This window comes from Amblyomma mixtum, chromosome 3, assembly GCF_055824585.1.
Source record: "Amblyomma mixtum isolate Tamu chromosome 3, ASM5582458v1, whole genome shotgun sequence".
Taxonomy (NCBI): domain Eukaryota; kingdom Metazoa; phylum Arthropoda; class Arachnida; order Ixodida; family Ixodidae; genus Amblyomma; species Amblyomma mixtum.
The window spans coordinates 291,457,996-291,480,949 of record NC_143014.1 but is presented as its reverse complement, the minus strand read 5'-3'; the positions used below and the strand labels follow the sequence as shown (position 1 = coordinate 291,480,949).

The following is a 22,954-nucleotide window of genomic DNA, read 5'->3' as shown; positions in this document are numbered from 1 at the left end:
TATTTAGGCTGCATTAACGTGGCTAGTGTCCTCCTTTGGCAATATCAAGACAACATACGTGAAAAACATGGCTGCTACATTTCCCACGATGTTGTGTCCACATATGTACAACATTGCTGCAACGTTGCCACAATGTTTCATAACATCAATGTAACATTCTTGAAAATTTTAGCAACCCTGCACAAGCATGCAGGCCTGCCTATTGGTAAGCTTCACAACATATCATAACGCTTTTCGAGGACCAACGAGAGCGACCGACACTTGAGCTCCACAATACGAGGGGGTACCCAAAAGAAACCGGACTAAATTTTTTGGTCGGCAAGGGTTCTGTGGAACCGCGTTTTGACACTAGGATCGCATAGAACGAACATTCTAGAGTCAGTAAGCCGAGTGCCGTCGTTGAAGGAGGTCAGACTAGTTTAGGCAGAGTCTTAGAGTGACGAGTGTTTTGGGTGAATGTCGTTTTTGCAATGGCTCATTTTCGTGAACAGCGTGCGCCGGCGAAATTCTGATTTTTGCTCGGAAAAAGTTGAATGGAAACTCTTGAAATATTAAGAAAGACGTAGAAGGATGATGCTATGGGGACAACTCAAGTGTTCCTGAATCAAAGCAACAATCATGCCAATGGAAAACTTCAAATTCACCTCGCCTTAAGAAAGCTCGTCAGGTGAAACCAAACCTCAAAACAATGCTGATTTGTTTTTCGACGTGAGAGGAGTCGTCCATTGAGAATTTGTTCCGCAGGGTCAGACAGTTAGCCAGGCTTTCTACTTGGATGTTTTGAAAGGTTGGGCAACAGTGTGCGGTGGAAGCGGCCAGATGTGTGGCGGTCGGGTGTCTGGTTTTTCCATCATGGCAATGCCCCTGCTCACACAGCCCTGTCTCTACGACAGTTCTGGACCAAAAATGGCATGACCCCTATTCCTCAACCCTCATACTCACCCGACCTTGCCCCGTGCTACTTTCTTTGTTTCCTAAAATGAAAAAATAGGTGAATGGAAAGCGTTTCGCCGATGTTGCTGAGGTGAAGAAAAAAACGACGGAGGCACTGTCAGGCATCACCAAAGATGAATTTAAACAATGTTTTGAAAAATGGAATGAAAGATTCGACAAGCGTATCATTGCAAGTGGGGAATACTTTGAAGGAGTTTGAAGGTCTGCGCTTAAAATGTGAACAAGTAAGTTCAAAGAAAAATAAGTCCGGTTACTTTTGGGTACCCCCTCGTACAGTACAACATGTAACTCATACACTCACCTCAGAGCGAATAACATAGAGTCAAGCTTATCTAGCCGTTCCTGAAGGGTGTCCCAAGGGTGACAGTGGCGAATAGGTAATAAACAAAGCTTTGCGACATATTAATCGAGCTGTGCATGCAAATTATAGCAGGCGCAACAGAAGAGGTTTAGTTGCAAAGTACTGCTAGTTGAAAAAAATGTTTACTGTAGCAACAGTCAGAAAACTTCTGGAACTCTGTGCTTGAAATATATTTGTAATGTTGCTTTATTATGATTCAAGCATTATAATAACGTTCATCAGGCTGTATTGCCTCAACGTTGCTTCTCGATGTTGTTCCAAAGATGGCAGATGGTATGTTATCCTAACGAATTTCTGAGCATTTGGCTGCAATGTTAGCAGAGAGTGTCATCCTGACCAACTTATGGACATGTTGCTGTAACGTTGGAGTATGTTGCACAACATTATAAAACATTGGCGACATTGCCATAACGTTCTGGCGACATTTTGTGCTACTAGGGGACGTCATAGGACAAAACAGTCTTGGTTCTAGCAACACTGGGGCACGAGAAAGCGCGAATCACTGAGGCGCAGCTATAGTGAACTAGAATACTTTCTAGTGGCGCGACCGGCAGCTGCTGGGGCCAGCTCGGGTGAAGCGAATTGACACTGACGGCCGGCAGGGGCGCTGCTGCGCCTTTTCCTAGCCTCCGGCGCGCGCGTTGGCAGGACATGGCAATGCGGTGTGTGGTTTAGCTCGCTTTGGGCGCGCGCTGTTACGCAGATAATTTCACTTCAGCGTTCGTATCTTGCTGTTAAGTAGTGATAGCAGTGAGCAGGAACTTTGTTGCACCAATGACAGGAAATTTGACGGAGCTATGGCGATAAGAAGAACTGATTCCCACTGTTTTGCGCCAGGCTGCCGCACCGGCCATCCGGGCTCGCCAAAAGCATCGTTGTTTGCCGCACCAATATATGTCGGATAGCTTCGGTTGAGTATCATTTCATTTGGTAAATTTAAGTCTTAATTAGCTGCCAATAAAAAGTTACTTGTGATTCGATATTGAACTTCATGCTGCAGTTTCAACACATATATCGATGGATAGCTTATTTCGAGTACGATTGAAGTACGCTAATTGCAGGTCCTAATTAAGTTCCGTTAGTTAATTATGACTAAAACAAATTCGCGATACAGCGGCAACTCATATCGTTTAAAAGGTCTCAACGAGTAGAATCCAAAAACAAATGATAAACCACGCAAAACCGAGCTATCGCTCATCTATCTCGGTTGAACCATGATTAAATCACTGCCACTTTGTTGTTTAGCTAAATCTTGTATTAACGTAACACTTTGAATGGTTCTTAGCTGTACATGCATCTCATTGTAAGATTGCTCTTGCAGGACCGTTCATTCATGGTGTTATTCAAGTCATGACATCACGCTTTCCAGCTGAAGCATTGCCTCCTCTGCATCAGCCGAGAAGTTGAATTCTTTTCTGTCGTTTCTGTCAGAGTGGGAACGCCACACAAATGGGCAGCGAGGCTTTCTAAGTCAGTCCCCAGTAACTGGACTGCGTGTAACACTATGCAGTACCTTATCGCTGTTGAAGTAGTCAAGTAATGACAAGCAGGGTGAGCCAAGACCCCGTGGAACATCTTTCTGGCATCGTCAGGCAGTCATCAGGATGCAGTACTCATCCTACACTTCAGCAATTCATTGTTACAGTGAACTGTGTCAGCTTCAGCAACCTTGCGCACTCTGTGTCTAGAGGAAACTGCGAGCCCGCTGTTCTAAGTTCACTCTTGAATGCAGATGCTGGTGAGCAGGACAATTGCTCTGGGAGGGAGAAACTGATTGACATATTTCTCAATGCCGGAAACTTGAACGCAGCCGACGTACTGCTCACAAAAGCTGTGCCTGACCATTCTTCCGTTGTTGTGGCATCAAGCGACGGCAGGCTAACCTTTTAAATTGCTGGTTACGTCGCGCGAAAGTTCGTTGCTCAATTGGATGCCCTGAGCACGCTCAAACCATAGCTGCAGAAATTTTACCTCACAACTCGTCTGCATTTCTTCACGAAGAGCATTAACGGAGCCAGCGATAGCAGGCGTCTATGTTGTGTGTGTCCTTGTCCCGTTTTGCGCTAACTCACATACCGCGTCAAAGCGCCGCGTTAGCGCCTGTGTTGTGTGCGTCTTTCTCGGTACCTTGTCCCGTTTTGCGCTACCTCACATACCGCGCATCAAAGCACCTTAAATTGAATAGGTACTGAACAAGTCAATGGCAGGGAAGTTGTGGATTTTCGCAAACAAGTTTTTTTTTCTTATCATTTCTGCACTGAAGTCAGTTGCAAATAAAAGCTTCATATGGTGTTCGTGTGTACATACATCAATTTAATAATTATTACTAAATCAACAACACCACCAAAACTCACATCATAGCGGTAAACAGATCATATCTACAAGCGCATTGACTTCTCTAAACCATATATGAGCTCAAAATTCCGCATAAAATTTAGCTTAAACGGTTTGCTTCTGAAAGTGGGTGAGCAATAAATGACGGTGGGTACACACTCTAAATGGCATTGCTTTCGGGTTTTGATCTTCAAACCACAGTAATGGTCGCGCAAATAATCTGCTCCGCATGTGATGCTGACCGCTTGGCATTCTGCGATGGCGTTTCGCGCCACAAAATCACTCTGCAAGTTGGAGTTTGGTGAACGACGCGACAGTAGGAACGTTGTATCCTCGCTTAATTACGTGGTTTTCGGACACGCGTTTTAATCCTTAACAAGGCTAGTCATTGTAACTAACAGGTGGAGAACAGCAAGAAAGAATAAATGAGCGATTCTAATTAGTAAATGAGCTGAAAAACGCAAGATAACAGACGAACTTTTCAACACTCCGCGAATTCCCGTGCCTAGGAAAAGTTGCGGTGGCGCCATCTGGTGGCATCTGTTGGAAAATGGCTTGCCTGCGCCTCGCCGCTCGCGCCACTAGAGAGTATTCTAGTTCACTATAGGCGCAGCCTATTGCATGCACAAATCTCCTTGACGTCGCCAGATGGCACCACGTACTCGGCAGCTATGCGCGCGTCTGCAGCATCGGGACGAATCAGCGCCTGCTCACCGGTGTAGGCGGGCTCCCGGTATTCCGACAGCGGTAACAAGGTACACTGTATGCTAAAGGTGTCTATTTGCGAGAACTTCGTTGACGACTTCGAGAACGGGATCCATCGTAACGCTGGCAAAACGCCGGTGCAAACGTAAACGAAGCGATGGTAGCGACTGCCGCAATAGCCGATAGATGCTTTCAACGTGCGGCCGGCGGTAGCTTTCTTTTCGGCTGCTGCTAGGCCGCTCTGCTGGCCGTCAGAAATCACGGAGCCTGCGTTACGTCATGTGCACGTCATGTTTCACGTCACTTAGTCCTGTGTGGAAAACTTTTTCAACTTCGAATCCAAATTTCTTAGAAATAAATGCATCTTTTGCTGCTGGCCAAGTGGCAACAAAGCCATGTAATGCCGAACTATCGGATTTTGCTATAAAAAAAAAATGTTAATAGAGCTCTCCTCACTGTCCCTTTAACAGCGGCGGAAGTTCAACATGGAGAACATGTAGATTCGTCGCGAGAACGCGCGCTTCCAGAAGATCAGGGCGCTGTCAGCCCAGTGGTTTCCCAGCTAGAATTGTTTCTTTTTTTTCGCCCACTAAGGTATAGAGGTATTGAATCATGGTCGCACTGTGTTATGCGGCGTCGAAGCAGCGGCGTAGAGACCGCGCTCACCGTCGAAATGTACGACACGATGGGCTCCGCATTAGTGCAAGAACAGTTTCGCGCAGTTTGAAAGTTGTCTCGTTCGTTTTGACCAAAACTGACCAATAAATGTTTCCCGGCGTGACGGTCGCGTAGTCTGCAATATAAGTGTGTTGCAGGATAGGGAAATCATTCGACTAGTTGACCTAGATGTATTCCTTTCAGCCTTCTTGCGAAAATAATCAGAATGAGAGCTGCTTAGTCCGAGTAGGTTAAGCCGATAGTTATCACCTTCAAATCGCTAAGGCCCATGCAGCTGGTCTCCATTTCACCTTCCCCTTCGTCTGTGTTTGCACACGAGTCCAGTTTTACGGTGAATTCCATGGCTAAATCTGGAATAGTTTTGCTCCGAGGCGGAGAATGCGTGTTCCAATGATCCGTATCGGGTTTGCGTGTTTCACTGGAGGGGCGGGTTTGTTACAGGGCACACTAGGATCCCTTACTTTGTGTTGTTTTTTTTTTGTTTCAGAGTAATTATGCGGCTTTTTAAGTCATTCCTTTTTCATAATGTGACATTCCTTTGACGCTTATGCCATAGTGAACTCAATTGGCTCTTGCAGTTGTCTCTCCACGTCGCTCCCCTGCTTATTCGCCACCAATCCTTCCACCTTTTTTCGCCGTCGACTGCCGCGAATGCATTCATGCTACCTTTATTGCCCCTGAACCCCAGGACCTCAGGAATGACGGCTGACGGCATGAATACCTGGATGGATGCTGCGGAATTCTGGCAAAAAGAAATTAGTTTTCGGTATACCGTAAATCCTGATACACAGCGCGCGGACTGTCCTTGTTTAAAGGTTAAATTTTGGGCTTTGCGAACTGTACAGGATTTCCTATTTCGATATTGCCCAATTTTACATGAAAAGCACAACGCGATTCCACGTACTGGGTGCAGGCTGTGTACTTAGTGCGGACTGTCTACCGAAAATTACGGTATGTTTCTGACTTCCGTCGCGGGTGACGCCACCTCTCTGCGGCTCGGCGATGCCAGCCCCGGAAGGAAGGAAGCAAGAAAGCTGAGGGGCCAGATCGACCTGATCGCGATCGCTGACAATGGGAGCCCGTTCTGTGTGCTAGGTGCGCTTCGCTTTACGATCTGCACGCACGGCCTGATGGTCGCGGTCATCGTCTCTGCGCGTTGCCTGGCTCCGCGTGTGTGAAGAGGATTCCCCCTGTGAGACCGGCGCGAACCGCTGCGCGGCCTGCCGCGTGCTTTTCGAGAGCCCGCGCAAATCGCCGCCGCTGCCATGTGCGCGCGGCGCTCCGCCTCCTCTCGGCCACCTGCGGAACTGTGGATGTGGGTCGCGTCCCGTTGTTGTTCTGCGCCGAGACTTGAAGGGAGCTCTTTGTCGAGCTCGATTTTTTTTTTGCTGAAATTTTCTACACCCTGTGCGGCGATGAGATTCTGCGCTGAACCTTTCTGCAGTCATGCCCAGCTTTTTCCATCGGTGCACTCACCATTCTGAACCTTGGGGCCCCGTTATGCTAACGCACTTTACGCATCTGGCGTTGTGGTGACTACACTAGGACTGGTGTGCGTAGAGTACTATGCGACGCGATCGAATTTTATGCCTTCGAGAATGTTGCGGAGGTGCTGAAATAGGGCTCGCCTTGACCAAGAAGGAAAAGGTATGGAGCCATAGAACTTGTGGTTAAATAAGCTCGTTGACCATATTATCGATTATTGGTAAGCGATGATTGATGGGTTTTTTGGCGTCTGATGACCAGAGGGCCATGAATATTAAAGAACTTCAGACTCTCTGTTTCCCACATTTGAAAGCACAAGACGGCAGTTGTTCTGGTGGCACAAAGACTTGGGATTACGAATGGTGCATTCACAGAAGCCACAGGTTTTGTCAGTAGCATCTCTGCCGGAAGCAGCATAGTCGCACAAAAGATACCTCCACGGAGTTGTGCAGTAAGTGGCAGAGACAGCAGTGCTCATTGACTTTATCGCAGTTTCCCCAAATAGATACCAGAACCCTAGGGTGTGCCAGGTAACTGTGGCCATGTCATTTCCCAGGTCACCTTCTTTCGTTTTCCTTGGTAGTGAGGCCGCCGTTGTTTGTTTCCCGGCCATAGCGCTAACTCGCTCAGCTTTCCGTTCCTTTCTGTTTCATTTACAGAGAAACACTTGTACCTCCAAGTTAATTCCAAGGAGCTGTAAGACGTGTTAAAGGGACACCGAGGACAACGGCTCTCTGTGTACAGCCTTTGTCAAAAGTTGACAGCCCAGGGGGGTTTGCTTCTAAGCCACACTGCTTTGCTTGTAAGGCAGTCTCAGCGTTCCAAATCTCCTGAAGGCAAGATTTTTGGTCCTGCCCCTTCTTTCGATGTGTAGGACTTCACGAGTGCTGCTGGAGCTCTCTAACAGTGCACAGAAGGAAACCCCCTCGGCTCTATGGAACTGAGAATGCATTTCTGCTTATGCGCTTTGGTCAATATCGTGAAAAATAAACACAATATTACATTGTTGAACATGCCTGTAAATATCATCCTTTTTAATACTGTGGGCGAATGTATGCCTAAAGGATGGAAGTTTTATCGGACGGAGAGCGTTTCGGCACTGGCATTTGCAAATGCCTGCATTGCTTTCTTTGGTGCGGGGAAAAAAGGCACGTTTTGTGACCATGCCCAGCAAATCTCTTATTACCTTTGACGACGCAGATTAATTATTTGTCTTATTTACGCTCCATAAAGTGGCATTGAATTTGCGTCTATACCCTCGCGGCATATGAGTTCCAGCGACCGCCTACGGCGCACCACATCTTCGCGAAGAGAGTGGCTGCATGCAGGACCAAGTAGAGTTCTTAATGATGTCTCACTTTTAAGGTGATGCCGTGGCGCCGCGTCGCTGTTGCCTTCGGTTGATCACAGCGCTCTACTCAGAGTGCTCATTAGCAGCTGTTACCTGTGTAAAGTATGAGTGCGCACTCACATTCCTTCCCGTCGATGTTTGCGCTTGTGCAGGCCTGGTCCTGGCCCTCCTCTGGAATCCGGGCCACGCGTCGCCGCAAGTCTTCCTGGACGGCTCTTCGAGCCTCCTACTAAATGACTCCCAGCCCATCCTGAGCACGGTCACCAGCCTGGCCTTCCGCACGTGCGGCCATGGGACGATACTCCGGCAGACGCTGGGCAACGACTCCATCTCTCTGGCTGTCCTTCCGAATGGCGCGCTGGAGCTCAGCTGGTCCATCAGGGGGGTCCAGGACGCCGTAATGGTTGGTAGCCAAATTAACCGTTTGCTTCCACTGGACATGCATGCGTTGAAAACGCAGTCACGAAACTGGAGGTGAGAAGACTGAAGCGCTCAATTCTTTCTTCTCGCCTCTTGTATCTCCAGAATCCTTCTTTTTTTTTCCTTAACTTACAGGCATACCAATGCGGCTAGGTCACGGTTTTCTTGGCGTTCAGTGTCGTGTGAGTGCTAGCTACGTAAAAATCCAGGCAAGTGTTCGTTATGATGGAATCTATGCGATCGTCACGTCTTGACTGTGTTGTCTTAGATTACCGCATGAGCCGCTGGTTGAAAGCCAGCTTACTCGAACGAGGATGGTCCAATTGGTAAGCAAGAGATTATTACATCATGTGCAGTAATTCACGCAGACAGAGTACCACCGAGTAAAGCCCCTCAAACTTTGAGGGGCTTTACCACCGGGTCCTGAGCTCGTCGTCAGGCAGTGAAAACGAAATCTTTCTGGAACTGTGTTCGCACCTCTCACGCGCCTAGAGTGGAACTTACTACATGTACTACCAGATGATTGCTGCATGGGTTGTGTAATAGCGGAGGCTGACCGCAGGAAGGTCCCAATGCACAAAGTTGAGTGTGTTCCGGCAAACTAGTCTTTGTAGCACGCCGGTGTAGCACATCTGAAGTGTTTGCAGAACTTTGAACATTGGAAAATTGGCTTTTGAGGAAAGGAAATCGCGCAGTATCTGTCTCGCATCTTGGTGGACACCTGAACCGTGTTGCAACGGAAGGGAGGAAGGTGGGATTGAAGGAAGAATGAGAGAAGAGGTGCCGTAGTGGAGGTCTTCGGAATAATTTCGACCACGTGTACTGACATTGCACAGCACACGGGCACATTTTGCATTTTGCCTCCATCGAAACGCGGCCGCCACGGCGGGCTCGAACCCGGGTACTCCGACTCGGTAGATGAGCGCCTTAACCACTGAGCCACCGTGGCGGGTCTTTCTTTCCACATTTTCATTGCATTCGAACGAAGAAAAGAAAAAAAAGAATTATTAAAGTTGGAAGAGAATCTCTCCATTATCTCGTCTCAGATGCCGAGAGCGGTGGTGGTCACTCATCTATCAGCTGGTAACAATTTCGCGGTTGGCGGCAAAAGGTGGTGTGCACAAGGGGGAAAGGAAAAAAATAACTGACAGATGAGAGTTCGATTGGTAAATTGGTTTTTGAGGAAAGGAAATGGCGCAGTATCTGTCTCGCATATCTCGGCGGACACCTAAACCGTGCGGTAAGGGAACGGAGGAAGGTAGGAGTGAAAGAAGAAAGAGAGAAAGAGGTGCTGTAGTGGAGGTCTCTGGAATAATTTCGACCGCCTGGAGATCTTTAACGTGCACTAACATCGCGCAACAGACGGGCGCCTCTTGCGTTTCGCCTCCATGAAACGCGGCCGCCGCGGTCGGGTTCGAGCCGGAGTACCCAGGTTCGAACCTGACCGTTAACCCACAAATAGTGGATGCAAATGCCAGTTCATGCTGCGCCATTTGCCTTGAAGCTAGAAAACTAGCTTAATTTTCTGTTTACTTTTTTTCCTGGTAGCGGTAATTTTCGAACCGCTTGTGGAAACAGTGGAGCTTCGAAGTTGAGAATGGCCACCTCAGCCAGCGTGGCACGTGCCCTGAAATGCAGCGAATCTCATTTTAGGCTCATTTTATTATTTGGTTTGGTAGGAGAAGAAAGGACTGGGGGATGACCATACAGACATTTTGGGGAGTCCCAATGGTAAAAATTCGAACAAGAGTATCTCTTTTCCAAATTATCTGATTTGTAATAAGTGCCAAATGATTTAAGACATGAAGTAAAAAAAAACATATATACAATTTGGTGGTTCAAAAGTGAGAAATTCTGAGGACAGTGATACCAATGTCACTCCTCATCCTCTAGTGCTGTGGTCAAAAACGGGCTCCTTTAGTGTACTTATGCCCGGCCTCCGAAGACCTCGTGTTTATCTTTTACTCTTGGCGCAGCTCGCATCCCTTCACAAGTTGCCGTTAGGGACCTCTGATAGACTTTTTTCAATAAGGTGCTTCTTGTTTCGAGTCATCGAGCCATTTTTTTTTGCACAAGCCACACCTGTTACGCTCAATGCCCGATGTTCTCTGCACGTTACCTGCACACCAGAAATGAGTGGCTTCCTCGAGCCAACCTTGCTAGAATGGCAGAACGTCAACAGTGAACGCTTTCCCTTGGTTACAGCCGATCAGCAGAGAATGTAGTGGCGAGATGCTGGGGCGCGAGCCGCTTGCCATGATGCAGCAGCCATCTGCACGTGCTGGCAGCAAGTGCACAGTGATGAGACGTTGCCGGAGAGTAAAGAGTATTAGTGCTGTTGTCGCGCAGTTTGGTAAGGGGGTGCAAATCAAGTTTCACACGTGAACCCCGCTGGGTTGGTGGTCGGGCTACTCCCGGGTTGTGCCATGCAGTGAAACCGATAGAGACAACAGCACTGACGTCACTGCGTGGGTGTGAAACCACCAAGGCTCGTGTCCAATCATGATGAAGGCGGCAGCGACGCCGGCGGCGGTGATGACTTCAGCGATAGCAAGATGAGCTTGAACGCACAGCTGAGGCCCAGTTGCACGATGGTGTCACCTTAGTGGCGATCATATTCGTTGGATGGTGGTTCACGGCCATCTCCGAAAGAAAGGAGGAACAATGTCGGGGGTTGGGTGGTTCCGTCCCAGGGCTGAACCTCCGGCCCCTTTGGGGGGAGCATTTTGTGCGAACGGTACTTAACCACGCAGGCTGTAGGATAAGGATTGTACTTTTGGGATTAGGACGTCGATATCAAGCATTAGATTTTTTAACCCGATGGTTGTCAGGGAAGTTCTTCTACGTGCCGACGAATAACAGGAACCGCATAGAACCGTAACAACACCCCTTTCTCATTCATTATCCTATCAAGCGGGAATGATTTACATTGTTTTACAGAGGTGAGCACATTTGTCTAGAGTTCTCGAACGGTGTGCTGTGGAGCAAATGAAGTGAAACCTATCGCAGCTGCTCTGCTACACTCTAAACAGGAATTACTCTATAGAGATAAGTAAAAAGGGAGTATGCCGTTCTCTAGTGCACTCCCTGATAGGGGAAGGGTATGCTGCCCATGCCCTGGGGTAATTTTTGTCACTAGACCGCTGTGGCTTGAGGATCCGCCTCGCATGTGGGAGAAGCGGGATTCGATCCCTAGTGTGGCCGGGCACCCCCGGTGGTACAGTCGGTACAAGCTTTCCCCTGGCCTGGTGCTCGGCTTCCCTGGGATGAAATGCTTGGAATATGGATCTCAAACTCCACCTTATTAAAGAGACACCTTGCGCCATGGTTCTCTTTGTCCAAAGCTGCCCTTGCGCCATTAAAATTCATCATCAGCATCATAATCATCAAATTTCCTTGGCTAAAAATTCGGAGTGCTTAGGTTTGGCAACAGGTCCAGATTTTCTCTTAAAAAATGGGAAGTTCTTGCAGTTCGGAAGATTTTAACTGAGGTTTAAATCTTGCTAACCATAAGACCTCTGGGCCCACGTTAGAAAGTCTCCTTCCTTTACCAACTGTTTGAAGTTACTATGCTTTTTGAGTGGAATATGTCCCAACAGTAAGCATGTCATATCTTCAGTGATCGAAGTCTGCCCCGCAACTTGGGCAGCCCCTGCCCATACCCTGCCCCTAAAAGGGGAGTGCTCCAGACGACTGCCTACTCTCTTTTTACTCCATTATAGGGTATTCATTGTTTACAAGGGACAGGCACTCGTGCCTGTGCAGTGCAGAGTGCCTGTGCAAGGAGTGGAGACACCAAATTTCTGGCGGCATCTTTTCATCATTGTGATGATGCATAAGACATTAGTGTACATAGATCACTACATGCATGGTATTCTCCTGTGACCACCAAATAATATAAAATTGAATTTCTTCTTTGATGCTGTTCCAGTTTCGGTTTCAGCAGCCGAATGATGGTTATGATGTCAAAGTTCACTGAAGGTCACGTGAGGTATGAAAAAAACATATAATCGCCGCTTCATCATTTTCACCCACTACAATGCTGAAGCCAGCCCGGCTCAACTAATGAAGGAGCAGTGATGATGTCATAGTTTTTTTTTTTAATGCTTCACGTGACCTGTACTGAACTTGCCGCAACTTCATCTGTTCCGCACGTACTCCCTCCTGGCTGCTGCTTCCCTTCCACTGGCAGCTGCTCAGCCAGACAGAGAACAGTCGCAGGGAATTTAAGATGTTCCGTGCATGCAGAACATTCGCAACAACCGCAGAGCCTTGCTAATTCCAGAGAAACATGTGCTTGGCAGCAGACAAGGATGTACAGTCGTGAGCAATTTGGGAGGGGACAAAGTCTGGGCATTCATTAATTGATCACTCCATAATTATGTGACAAGCACATTTTTTTTTCTGATTTCTTAACTAGTTTTCCTCTTAAAGTGTAGTATTAAAAAATAAACAGTCACAAATTTAGTGGACAAGTAACCAGAAGAACACAATTTTGTGCAAAAGGTTTTTCCTTTATCGTATTGCTCACTTCTTACAATCCTTTCATGTGCTAGCACCGCCACGGTGGTTCAGGGGTTATGATGCTTGGCTGTTGACCCAAAATATGCGGGTTCGATCTCGGCCTTGGCGGTGAAATTTTCATGAAGACGAAACTCTAGCGGCCCGTATTGCGATGTCAGTGCATGTTAAAGAGCCCCATGTGGTCGAAATTTCCGGAGCCCTTCACTACAGCATTTCTCATAGCCTGAATCGCTTTGGGACGTTACTCTCCATAAAATCTTTCACGTGCTGTTTTTGGCTGCTACATTTTTTTTTCCGCAGTTCTGTGAAAAACGCAACAACAGGGTTTTACTGTACATCAGCAAATTGTCTGAAAACTACCAATGGAGGAAAAAGAAAAGAAAATAGTACTGCTGAATTTCACTGTCCTGGCATAGCATTTTGTGCCAGAAGCATTAAAGGGACACTGAGGCTTAAGTCTGCTTACGTGGAGGAATGCAAAACCATGTCTGATTGCGAAAATTGGTTTTTGAGGAAAGAAAAGGGCGCAGTAGCTCTCACATCTCGACATTTCGGTTGACACCTCAACTGCGCCTTAAAGCATGCAATTGAAGGTGCATAAGTCTGGTCCGAACCCTTATCGCAAGCAAGCCTCCAACTTGACTAAAACGTGTAAGCTATATGAGAGAAGCCAACAGCCACAGAAACCAAGGCGCACAGGGGATTTTTTAATTTAATTTATTTATTTCGTGCTGTTGTTAGATTTAGATTATTACTGAACATATTATCGCTTAACCTTAATTGATTAGAAAAGCAGAAGAAAAAACAACCACATGCCGCCGGTGGGATCCGAACCCACGACCTCCGAATTACGCGTCCGGTGCTCTACCGCTGAGCTACGGCGATGGCTGTCTCATCTTCTGCTTTCGGGGGTGTTTATGTTTTTACAAATAACCTAACCTTGAGAGTGTTCATCAGCGCCACCCACGTTCTTAAGCGGCGGACGTGCTACGTTCGCCGCTACAGATCGCATTATGAACAATAATCAATGTCCCATGAAAACATCCACACAACATTCATTAGACATGGCGCGCGAATATAATTTTATTTACCGTAGCTAATTTAACAAACGAATTACGAACTTCTTACATGTGGAGCTGCCAGGGAATGGACACCGGGCTTACTACCCGTCGTGCTTGTGCCTCGCATGCAGTTGATGTTGCTTTGGCTTGGCCTGCCCAGTTATGGGGTTGCATCTTCACAGCGGCGCAGCTGGCGTCCCCTCGCTACTCGCACCTTTCACAGCCGTACACAGCAACGCGTTCGCACCGATTTTCCACACCCTGCCTTGCGTGCACCCGCGTGCACGCTAGTGCATTTTTTTTTCATATACGCTTGGGTAATAAATTCTTGGTGCGTATTTACGCGAGTGCGCAAATTATGTGAGTACCTTCTTGTTGGTTTGGCTACGGCAATTTTCCAAATTTCAAAATCCACCGGTTGGCGGGTATTAATTCTTTTTTTTTCGGTCCTGACAGAGTATATTCGAGATTCTGCTGCACTCTTTTGCCGGTTTTGACGAACTGTCGCCATTATGTTTTTTTTTTCTGACCTGAAACTGATAACAGCTAATTTATTGCAACTACTGTTTGTAGCAGCTGCCACATGTCTATTTTTTTTATGAACTCTAGCAAATATCTTTAGAAGAATTTCAGTCCTTTTAAAAAATTCTGGCCTGTAGGATTGATGATCAATATTTGTGCAGTTTCTGGACGAGTTGCAAACAAAATTGCTCTCAGTCGCATTTAAATGTCGCCAGTCTGCTCCAAAAGTGCTCCGAAATAGCCTACAAATTGCTCCAAACCAGCTCTAAAATGGGCCTTTTGCTGCTCCAAAGCTGCTCCAAAATAAGACTTTTGCTGCTCCCGTGCCTGCTCCAAAAAGCTGGAGCCTGCTTCCACCCCTGGCCATGTCTTCTGCACTAAAAAATGCTACCCAGGGACCAAACTTGGCAAGTGATGTGAGTGGAGAATTGGCTGCTCCCAAGTCCATGCAGTTGGATAGCAGCAGTGATGGTGGTGCATGCGTTTATTGCGCATCTTTCAAAGTGGTTTGTTTTCTGTGTCCTGGCTCGGCTCTCAATGTACTTCCCGATTGACTGGGTATCCCAGGTTGGCGCCAACATGAGTGACAACCGCCTACACTGGCTGTCTCTGCGCCCCGTGTACGGCATGGTCTGGCTGCACGCCGATGAGCAGCGGTTGGTGCTTGTGGCGAGCGATGCTATCAGGCCCTACCTGCTCTCCCTCATGGCCCAAGCTGTGTCGACGGTCGTGGCGCCTTCCGGTTTCCGCGGATGTCTCTCGGAGGGCGCCAACCTGCCCCTGGCCAGTGCCCGCTTCGAAGGGAGGCCCCAGTGGGGCACCTGCCCTCTCCCGGACACACACTACTGCAGTGAGTGAAACATGTCGAGCACAGATTTCTCACGTCTGCTGCTCATTCTGTTGCCTTGCAGGTGGTGCACGGAGGAATGTGCAGCTTGACTTTGTACTTGTTTACTCGAAAACATTGCTCATGTTACCAGCCTTTTATTGCTGGAGTTCACAGATCCATGCCGCGGTGTTGTCCACGCTTGTGGGGCGTGCGCCTTACGAGAGAATACCCAGGTTAAGAACTGTCTACTCTCTTGTGTGTCTGCAACAAGCTCCCAGTAGCATAGCTGAGGCATGGGCCTACAGCTCTCAACTTGTCCAGTGCTCTTATTACACCATTCTTGGGTGCGCATAGAGAGCTTGACTGGCTTACGTGTTGTAAACTTGTGCTTTATTGTGGCAGCTGTTTTACTGTTTAATATACTCTCTCTGATGTAAGCAGCCTCATCGCTGGCATCGTAGGTCATCGCCAAAAATTGCAAACTTTACCTGCAGGCCCAAATCGTAAGGGCCAGGGTGTACATGTGCTCATGGGTGCAGGAGCTGGCTAGGCTACTATACCAGCAACAGTATGCAACGTGATTTAGAGTGCAGCTCTTAGGTGCCCGTTCGTGTGTTGAACGGTGTGCTGAGCAAACGACCGCATCAAAGGATAAAAAGAGCAAATGCAGAGCACAGTGGAAAGTGTGAGGAGGAAGGAGAGCAGAAAGGTACAGCGTAAGCATGAGGAGGACAGTGGTACAGAACGTTTGCAGAGAGCAGTTCGCTCTGTCCACAACAGGTGGTGCCACTTTATTTATTTAACTCTTTCGTTTATTAAATCTTTCACTACCGCAGAAAAGTGGACGATTTGGAGTGTACTGAAAGAAATTTTTTTCACAAGAAGTAACAAACCGAGCGCGTATTGCAAGGCATGGAATTGTAGCTTATTAGTTACAATTCTGAATGGAACAAAAAGCAGAGTGTGCAAAATTATTTGAACATTTATTTTTAAAATATGCCGAAAACACGAAAAAGTATACAGCAAAAACAAATTACCGGCTGCACTAAGCCAGAACTTGATTTAAAAACTGGAATATGCAAACTGTTGCACATGTTTATAGCTGTCATTCTTCCCAGTTTCAGCTATGAGGCAAAATTATTGCACTTTCCATGACTGGTGAAGTCAGGGGTCATGACTGTGGTGGCACTGTGAAAAGAAGTCAGGTGAAGATGTGAAGCAGAGGTAAATTTGACAGGTGCTGCACATAACTTTTGATAACTTTTGATCTTTGTTCTTGTTTTGCTCTCTGATAGCAGAGCTTGCAGTTCCTTCTTTTTTCCATTTTTTTTTTCGTTTGGTGGCGAATGAATTCTGTGGGAGTATTGGGGGCGTGGACTTCTTTTACCTCATCCTACCCGAAGATTTGTTGAATGAGCCACTCCCTGAAAGCCAGCTGGTCAGATTTGGCATTTTAGGCAAGCTCTGGAATATCAGGATGGATAAAGTTTCATTGATGTAGTTCAAAAGCCAGGACGCTTTCCAAGTCTTGCCAATAGATGCTGCCACCACTGAATCCTCCGGGTCCTCTGCGTACAAAAAAAACAAACAAGCAAAGCAAAAAAAAATGATTTCGCTGTGATTTTTGATGGCAGAAGGCTAGACTAGATGATTCCTATATTCCAATAGAGATGTAGTCATGGCAGGTCAACGATTTTCATATATATGATGATTCCAGTGAACTTCAGCCTCTCCAACAGATTCGCCTCTTCCCAAGAGCTGTCACGCCAAGCATATGTTTGCCTGTCCAAAATCTTCATCCATGCATACTTATTAGTATTTTTGCACACAGTCTTCATCATCTCCGCCGTGAAGAACATCAAGAAAAAGTCGTGAGGTCAAGCGAATCTTAGAGCGCCGCTCTGCAGCGATGTGCCGACATGGACACCTGGCTGTCGTCTCGGTTGAAAAACACGATTTGACCTTGAGCATTTGCCATATTGTCCTGGTCATACGTTGTGAAGACCCTGAAGCACGCAAAATAGACCACTGTCTTCAGTTACAAACTGCATGAACCGCAGAAAACAGAGTGAACGAAAACAAAACCTAGGTGCGAGCACGCGGTGACGTTCCAGGCCCCTGAGACGAAGTCTTGCTGTCGAAACTGAAATCTGACATTTGTACATCCTTGTGTGACTCATTACCACTTCTTTGATCACAAAAAACGAAACCGAAACTGGCCGAAGTGTTCGGTGCTGGCTTTCATTTTTGAGGAGCGTGCGGCGATGTGGACGCCATGCTCGCCGGCTGACGCTGCTGCGCCCATTCAAAGTTTTTTTCCATGGTGCCCCCTCATGTGGAAACACCAAAACCAAAAGTGCGATCAAAAGACTAGTTTTAAGCACACAAACTACATGGTGCAGCACGTTCACAAAAGCTCCAGATCACGCATTTTTGTGCAGGCAATTTGAATTGTATAAATGTGTTCGATGGCCTATGCTGCGGTAGTGAAAGAGTTAAACAACTTGGCTGTGGTGCGGATGTCATGCGTATTCATTGTTGAATTAAAAGGTAGAGCTAATGTCTCCGTGGTTTAGTGGCAGAAAAATAGATGCACTTATTACATATGGGACACTTTGCAGCACAAGCCATCATTTTTCGAGGAGCTGACTTGTGAGTTCATGCTGTTTTCTGAGAGAACAGAATGTTAATGCGTTGTTCTATGAAAAAAAAAGAAAAAGATGTCACAAGCTCTAAACCCCCAGTTTATTACAGCGTCATCAGTACGTGTGGGAATGCCAGGACTAGCTGGTGATATCCTCTCAGCAGTATTATATTGCGCCGTTTTAATGTTGCCACATTATTTTTGCAACGTATTAAAAAGCATCTTGTTGTGGCTAGCCATTAGCACGGACATGTTCATATTTCATCGTGCGAAGAAGGAAGGCCAGTGTTTCAGTTTTGGATTCAGTAATACTTTTCCAAATCCAATCTAAACCAAGCCAAGCCAGGAAACTTAGTACAAAGGCGTAGAAAGACTCATCTCGTCGCCGTGGTCGATTGCGTTTAGTGGGTGGCTCTGTCTCTGCCGCGGCGGTATTTGATCAGTCCTAGCCACCTTGGACCACGCCAGAGAGCACCATGGGGGAGGTGTCTGAGGACAGCAATCCGGTTTGGAACTTTTTTGTAAAGATTCCGCTGGGAATCGAAGCTCGATGTTTTAGATGCAAGGCAGTCCTGAAGACCCCGACAGGTACGACAGCAACCCTCTGTTAAGGAAGCCGAAACCTTAACAGAGGATAAAGTAGATATTTGGGCAGTCGTCCGGTGATCACGCACGCACACACATTCGATTGTAAGTCTCGTGCATAGTGGTGAGTGGTGAACGTCCTTTATAGCTTCGAGCACATATTCCTCTATTCAGCGGCGGCTGCCATCACTCGGTGCGAGCTTCATAGTTGCTAACCGAGCAGGGTTTTACACTTTTGCTTCCTGTATAACAGATGGCACTGATGTAAAAAAAAGAAAACCGTAAATTGCTATACTCAAATTTCTCATTAGGGAGTATTATAATTGTAGGTGAATTTTCTTAATGTTTATGAATATCAGTATAATGTAAATATCTGGACAAAAATAAAATGATATATTTTTTATAATCGCCATCCAAAGTCCCCGTGGTTCTGTGTTCTCTTGAAGTTTGCACAATAATAGTTCCTTATCTGTGGAAGGTATGTTGATTAATTTTATATCACTTAGTAGATAAGTTTGCAGAATACAGCGTGAAATGTTTGCAGTTATAGCTCATTTCTTCTTTAGATAAAAACCTCCGAAGTTACCCAAAAAATTTCCCTTGATGAAGTTTGTCGTTCTTTGGAATTAAGAACACAACTTAGAAATCATGAAAAATGCCTGGGCGCATTCCACAATAGTCATAGATCTGCTGGATAAATCTTCAAGCATCTCGTCTCTATATGTGTTTCCAGTTATTCACAACCAAGTTTGATAACAGCAGTGTGCGTTAGTGCGGAGCTTACCTCTTTTAGATAAATAATTTTTTGTGCTTTGAAATTTTTTTTCTGGCAAAAATAGTTGCAGATCTCTTCTTTCCAGACATCAGGCAGTGACATAAAATTATTAGGGAAATCCAAGATGTCGACCAGTCGTGCTTGCATGATCTAATCTGAAATCGCCCAGCTTCTCTTGCCATGACTTTCTCTTGAGTAAAGAATGTTATCCAGGAAGGTGCACATTCTAAGCGCCTTGCATTTTGTGAGGAGGAGGGGATTATTTTTGGGTAATGCCATGTATGATAATATAATCAGGTGGGCTTCAGAATGTACGCTCATGGAGGTATGATACAGCTATCATTGCGACATTGTTGTTCTCGAGGGGGGTGAAGTCTATTTTAATTCTTGCAGCAAATAGGTACTTGTAGTTAGCTCATGTCATTGGCAAAAAATCAGAAAGAAAACCCCAAATTACAGCATCTGGAGAAGGTTCCTGGAGAAGCATGGTTTCTAGAGAATCCCATTTTCTATCAGACTTTCAGCACGTATGATATCTGATTTCTATCCCTGAAGTTAAAAAGCCAATAAATTAATAAAATACATCTTTAAAACAAAATGTTCTATATATACTCGAGGTAAAATTCTCAGAAGAAAATATGCGCACTTCCTTTTTCAATGAAAGTTCTTCACTTGGGTGAGCTACACTGAAACTGTCCATTATTTGCCTCCTGCACTTGTCCATTTAGTGTTAAAACCTGTTTGGGCTCAACTTCTGTCACAGTGGTCGATGCAGTTGGTCATTTGTCTGGCCTTGAATGCTTTAAAAGGACACTGAAAACAAATTGAAATTGCCCTGTGTCTATAGGATAATGGATTATGATCACAAAGAGGCCACTCTAACTCAGTGAAAATGGAGCTTTTATGAGCTAGAAAAAGCCAAGGAATGAAATAATTGTCATCACTGGCCTATTTTTAAAGTGAAGTGTGTGCATCGACCCCAATTTTTCCATGGATCCAGAGGCCATGGATCCACACTGCCATTCACTTCAAAACAGTGGCAACCCGTCCTTTTCGGTAAGGGCATTGCGAGTTTGAATTGTCTGGTGGGAAGATATTCCAATTAAATTTCTGGCCAACAAATGGTTTTTTGCTGCCAGACAAACTTCAACATAGGGGGAAAGACCCAGAGAGATGGTGACGTTGACTAGCAACAATAATTGGGTGGAGTTGTTTTCAGTGTCCCTTAAAAGTGCTTTGCTTGGGCTTACATACTCAAGTTCAGTGAACTCTGGGTGGTGGATTGTCACTGTGGCTAATCTGCAAGGGCAGCCCCTAGAACTAAGTTAAATTTCATTGTCATAACAGTGTCTTCCACTTGGTTACAGGTTTGCATCAGTAAAAAAAAGCTTGGGAGACGAGGAAAAAGAGTGAAACTGTCTCTGTACAGACCTTGAGGCTAGAACCATTGTTTTGGCACAGCTACGTTAACACATAAGGACAAATTATTTTAAACAGAAAACTTTGAAGAGCTGCACAGGCATGTTACTACTGCATAATATAAAAAATTATCAGTTGTTGAGTTTAATGTCCCAAAACAACACGAGGGTATGAGCGGCACTGTAGAGTAGGGCTCCGGATTAATTTAGCCCACCTGGGGTTCCTTAAAGTGCAGTGACATAACACAGCACATGGGCATTTTTGTGTTATGCTTTCATCGAAATATAGCTGCTGCAGCTGCACACACTGTCCTCAAATGCTAAGGCATAACTTTCACATAGCCTTTTGCAAGCCAGCCACCTTTTCAGCTAGACTCTTTGTGAACTTGTTGGCTACAGGGCCATGTAAATGCCTTCTCCTCTGCTTCTAGCAAAAGTGGAAGCACTGTCCCCAACCAAAACTTAAGTTTTGTTTTGAGACAGTTCTTCCCCCTTGGCTAGGAGTTATTCACAACCAAACAAGCAATTCTGCCAAAATATTTAGTTTTCAGTCTCCTGTACTTCAGTCTGGCTGGGCAAAAAAATGACAACAGCTGCTGTATTTGTGGGAATATTGTCTCTTTATAGCCAGCTGCATGCTGATTTGGTGGAAAGGGTTTGCACACAATCCTATGCAAATTGAGCTGGGCAGGCGGCATGTGTGCTATATTGGCCAGATGCTCAGTTGCCTTTGGTATGGTCCCCTTGTTTTGCAGAGGACTACAAAGTGGACCCTTGCTTTGACTACCCGTGTTGGCATGGTGGCCTGTGCGTCATGCAAGATGGACTGCCGACGTGCACCTGTACGGCCAGGTACATCGGCCAGCACTGTGAGCTAGACAAAGGCAAGTCATATGCTCTTAGTGCCTGTGTATTTGTGGTCTGTGTAATAATGTCACTAACACTTGCTGTGGACCACTTTGCAGTTTTGTGGAAAGTGTTTTAAATGCAGAAATGCATTTTTGGCATCCATTTCGCACATAACGATTACGCTGAAAATTACGCCGATTACACCGGTTTTGTATTCACCCATTTGTTGGTCATTGCATGGATCTTTTGCCATCTGTTGAATGATGTGAAAACTTAGTGGTTCAGCATTTGGCGTACACTTGCCATGTTAGCAACGTTTGGTTTGGGGCTAGTTGGTTCATATTTAAAGATGGATTACTTCATTGCGCAGTTTACAGCACACAGCGCATAAAGGTAGATGGGCCAAGTGCTAACTCATTACTGATCATTTGGGAAGAACAAAAATACACATATTCAATCTTATATCATTCATCACAACAAAGAAACAAAACATCACACATGTGTTCCTAAGAAAAGTGCTTCTTTTTGTTTCGGCACACTGACTTTGACCTGTCACCTGTCACTGATACTGATCAGCACTGTTTCAGACAAAAAAAAAAGAGCTTTAAGGAGCTCGTATGTCACAGCATCACAGTTTCTGACTAACACCTTTATATCTGTCACCGCTACAGTTGATCAGTGGTGATGGTGCTCGGCTGCTGACCTGAGAGACACGGGTTCGATCCCGGCCATGATGGTCACATTTTCTATGGAGGCGAAATGTTAGAGTCCCGTGTACTGTGTGATGTCAGTGCACGCTAAAGGACCCCAGGTGACTGAATTATCCGGAGCCCTCCACTATGATGTCCCTCATAGCTTGAGTCGCATTGGGATATTAAACCCCATTCACCCATTCTTTATATCTGTCACCTTTGCTTCGCAATCTTTACAGTTCTTGCAGTGCTTCAGTAGATGTAAGCTTACACCATTCTCTATTGATAGCTCATGCTCGTGCATCCTGCAAATGACATGTTCACCCGTTTGTCCAGTGTATACTTTTCCATACCAAAGAAGTTATACATGCACAATGCAGGCACAGTTTACAAATGGCCTGGCATGCCGCTTCCCGAACCTAACTTTTTTCTTTTGCCTCCGTAATGTGGAGTGCAGCTTTGAAAGTAAAAAAAATAACTGGCATGTTGGGTTCAGTCACCACTTTCCGCAGATTGTAGGACATTCGACGTTCATTTGGCACCACTGTTTGTCTCACTTAATTTTTCCTTTTTGAATTCTGAATTCTTTTTCTGCTTTTTCACTTTCTGCAGCAAGGTCTTGGTGGTTGCTTCTAAAGCATGCCATGGATACATTGCTTTTCCTAATCTGGTAATCTTGTTGCAAGAGCTGTTTTCAACCATATGAATGCAGGGCTTTTTCTAGTGCCGAATCAAGGCATGAGTTTACTATTGCTCTTATCACAATT

General features: G+C 46.0%; 1 protein-coding gene across 1 annotated transcript in view; it reads left to right on the top strand.

Annotated features, from left to right (window-relative positions):
- The window catches only part of crb (cell polarity complex component crumbs), a 206,270-nt gene that overhangs the window by 78,766 nt on the left and 104,550 nt on the right, over positions 1 to 22,954 (top strand). Inside the window, exons 2-4 of the mRNA XM_089583659.1 lie at positions 8,021 to 8,271; positions 14,963 to 15,245; positions 21,402 to 21,530. Coding sequence (XP_089439785.1) covers positions 8,021 to 8,271; positions 14,963 to 15,245; positions 21,402 to 21,530 — 663 coding nt within the window. The remainder of the gene's footprint in view (positions 1 to 8,020; positions 8,272 to 14,962; positions 15,246 to 21,401; positions 21,531 to 22,954) is intronic.